The 3,788-nt window shown below is 49.0% G+C and overlaps 1 protein-coding gene across 1 annotated transcript; it reads left to right on the forward strand.

Annotated features, from left to right (window-relative positions):
• Positions 1 to 537: 537 nt before the first annotated feature.
• TMEM121 (transmembrane protein 121) lies at positions 538 to 1,476 on the forward strand. The gene has a single exon (XM_067532550.1). The coding sequence runs from the start codon at positions 538 to 540 to the stop codon at positions 1,474 to 1,476; it is 939 nt and encodes a 312-aa protein (XP_067388651.1).
• Positions 1,477 to 3,788: the final 2,312 nt, after the last annotated feature.

Here is a 3,788-nt window from a genome sequence, read left to right on the forward strand (position 1 = left end):
ATTTTCAGGCATCCGTATGAGAATCTCAGGCTTGCTCACATTAGAGACATTGAATTGCTGCCCACAGGCCACCCAGGGACATTCTTTCCCCTCTTACTAACTGCATTGGGAAACCCAACAAAGGGGAAGAGGATTTCTTAAAGAGGCCTGTACATGTCTAGCCGCTGCAGAGCCCCTGGGAACAGCATTGGCAAGTGTTGGGAGACGTCGTGGAGGATCTCTCTGAAGGCTCAGTGGGGGAAAAGCTTCGTTGAGCAGAGCTACTGGATCTAAGCCTTTGGGATCATTTTTTATGAAGGGTGACTTGGAATTCCTGGTGCAGCACCCTGAGGAGACACGCTGGAGAGCAGGGATTGTCTATTGCATGTCCTTTCAGGGACATTTTATGGGGTGGTTGTTCCCAGTGGCCTTAGTGTTTTGTCTATAACTGATGACCCTCTTTCCCCAGCCCATGGGTCTCCTCCCTTGATGCAGGCTGGTGCTTGAAGTGAAACAAGGAGGCATAAGCGAGCGAGAGGGCGGGCAGCTCCCCTCACCATGGTGCTGCCACCGCCTGACAAGCGCCACGTGTGTCTGACCACGATAGTCATCATGACCAGCATGGCCTTCATGGATGCCTACCTAGTGGAACAGAATCAAGGGCCCCGGAAAATTGGCGTCTGCATCATCGTCCTGGTGGGAGACATCTGCTTCCTCATTGTGCTGCGTTATGTGGCGGTATGGGTGGGGGCCGAGGTGAAAACAGCCAAGCGGGGCTACGCCATGATCCTGTGGTTTCTCTACATCTTCGTGCTGGAGATTAAGCTGTATTTTATATTTCAGAATTACAAAGCAGACAAGAAGAATCTGGAGACAGTGGCCAGGAAGGCCCTGACCTTGCTCCTATCAATCTGTGTGCCAGGGCTCTACCTAGTGCTGGTGGCCTTGGACAGCATGGAGTACATACGAACCTTCAGAAAGAAGGAGGATCTGCGGGGACGCCTCTTCTGGGTGGCCCTTGACCTTCTGGATATATTAGACATTCAGGCCAACCTGTGGGAGCCCCACAAGACAGGGCTGCCCATCTGGGCAGAAGGGCTCATGTTCTTTTACTGCTATATACTGCTTTTGATCCTGCCTTGTGTCTCTCTTAGTGAGATTAGCATGCAAGGGGAGCACATTGCTCCGCAGAAAATGATGCTCTACCCCGTCCTGAGCCTAGTCACCATCAACATTGTCACCATTTTCATCCGGGCCATTAACATGGTCTTGTTCCAGGACAGCAGGGTCTCCACTATCTTCATTGGCAAGAACATCATTGCCATAGCCACCAAGGCATGCACTTTCTTAGAGTATAAGAAACAGGTGAAGGAATTCCCCCAGAACGCTATTGCCCTGGAGCTCCAGCAGAACTCAATCTCTCACAATCAGACTATCCACAGTACACAGGGCATTTCTCATGAGCAGTCGCCCAGCAGGGAGGTCCTGGATACATGACGGATCAACTCTAGACATCGGCCTTGGCTCAGATTGCCTTGGGGGTGGAGGGAGGTGTGGAGCTGCTTTCCCACTGTATGGGGCAAGCGTGATGGTCCCAGCAAGGAGAGCTCTCCCAGGCACAAAGCACCACATGTTTTAATCAAACTATGGAGTGTCTCCTAGACCTCTTCATCTCAGGTATAGCCCTAGGAGTTCTCCAGGAAAACCAAATGAACTTCCAAAGGACCTGAACCAGCTAAGTCCTCTATTTTCCTTCCACCCGCTCCTCCCCTACCCAGCCAAGTTCCCTGATGTTCAGATTGATCTCTTTGTTCCTTAAGACTCTCACCTTTGCTCCAAGTCCAGAATGAAGATATTGTTATCAGAGTCCTTCAAATCAGTGAATCCTGTCATTCTAGATGTCTCTTATTTCGAACGGTTGTGTTTACAGTTCCTTATTTATAACTGTCTCATTTCTGGGAATTCCCATTGTTGGGTCTAGTTTCTTTTAGTTGGTAATTCATCAGAACAGCTCCCTTGGCTATTCGTCCCAGCAGTTACTACACAAAAAGTAGCACCCAACACAATAGACAAATGTGTCTCTCCTCTTCTTCTCTTGCTCCTCGGTTCAGACTGCTGGGCAGAAGCAGCAGTATCTGGCTCTGCTAGTGCACTAAGCCAACTCTGATGGGAGCAATATTTGACAAGCTAACGTGAATCTAATGCTGGTGTTTTATGTAGCTCATTCACTTCAAATGACTCAGCACAAAATTTCTATTTTTAGAAGGGTCTCTCTCGTGCGTGCTCACTCTCTCTCCGGTGCTGCGAACACTCTTGACTACAACAGATGGTGCAGTGCAGCTGCCTGGTGAACCCAGCCGGGGCCCACATGAGTGGAAGCAGATGCCGAGGAGAGCTCATGATAATGACAATAATGAGGACGCATTTCACCCTAGCATCAGCGTTTATAAAGAGGGCTGCTTTCCACAGCTACTATATTTTTAAAAATAAAATATTTCCAAAAAACGGAGAGAAGTGCTGCTTGAGCTGTGTGGCAGCGGCTGGGCTGGGCAGCGGCACTGTGTACAGATCTCCTCCCCTTTGGGCATGGCAAGCAGCTCACACAAGCCGCTGCAGGGCAAGCTGAATAATAATAATAAAATCCCAATGAGAACAAACCGGCTCTGTGATTTTGTGTCTGTGTTTGGTGGCATGGCAACATCATTGGTGTCCCACTTCATTTGGGATCTTCTGAGCCCACAGCAACTCCTGCCACCAGCACCCTACGCTCCACAGCATTTTCTCTTGCTGTTCCGTCCTGACTCCAGAGCACATGGCTGTGCTGTCTTCTCCCCAGAGAGCTTGATCATGGTGCTTCTCATGGCCTCCTCCAGTCGCCGTAGCTTGCTCGTCCTGCTGCCGAGAGCTGATTGAAAAAAATATGATGGAGCAGTTTCAATTAGAAAATGCTGTTTCATCCATATCAGAATCTTTCATGGGAATGTGTTGGTTCTGCTGGCGTTTCCTATGGAAAAATTTCAAACCAATTCAAAATTGAAATGGAGTCGTTCGTTTAGAAGTTCTCATTTCACTTTGACACTCCCATTTTGTTTCATTCTGACTTCCTTGTTTCAGTTTGAATTTTTATATGATCTCATAAAATATAAATTTCAGTGTTAAAACAGTGTTTAAACATATGTCAGATCGTATCATAATTCAGAATTAGCTAATGTTTATCCACCATTTCACTGGTTCAGAAATGAGATTTTTCAAATGTCAAATTTTCAAATTTCCATTCTGCAAAAATGTCAAAATTTCAGTGTTTCCTCCATGTTCACTGCCACCCTTCAGAGGCTGGCTGTTCTGCTCAAGCTGCAGCGGTTTGTGTTTTTTAACTCCAGATGCCCTTGGTCCAAACCGCAGAGTCAGGCAAGGCGGCATCCAGCACGCTACAGTGCAGCTATCCATCCATCACCCCTTCAGCTTTCAACAGGAGGGGCAATGTTCTCAGAGGCAGGTGCCTACACTTATCCAAGTGGCCTGCTTTGCACACCCAGGGAGGGCCGGGGGGGCCTATGGTGGGCAGATTCCTTTGCAGGGGACGGGCGGGGGAAGCTAAGTGAGTAGCTTGGGAGGATTGAGCTCTAGGGACATGCCACTTTTCCCCGAGTAGTTTGGTGTGCAATGGCAACATTCAGACTATTCCTCCCTGCAGCACCATGGCCCAACCTCTGCCCTGCCCCCTCCTCCTTGCTTGCTGCCCCCATGTGCTCGCTCATGGCTCTGACATCAGCTGGCCCCAGGAGTCCAGAATCACCTGGCTGGAAAGG

Source organism: Emydura macquarii, unplaced genomic scaffold (genome assembly GCF_026122565.2).
Source record: "Emydura macquarii macquarii isolate MOO-44397 ecotype Brisbane River unplaced genomic scaffold, CSIRO-AGI_Emac_v2 contig_3287, whole genome shotgun sequence".
In the NCBI taxonomy this organism is placed as follows: domain Eukaryota; kingdom Metazoa; phylum Chordata; order Testudines; family Chelidae; genus Emydura; species Emydura macquarii.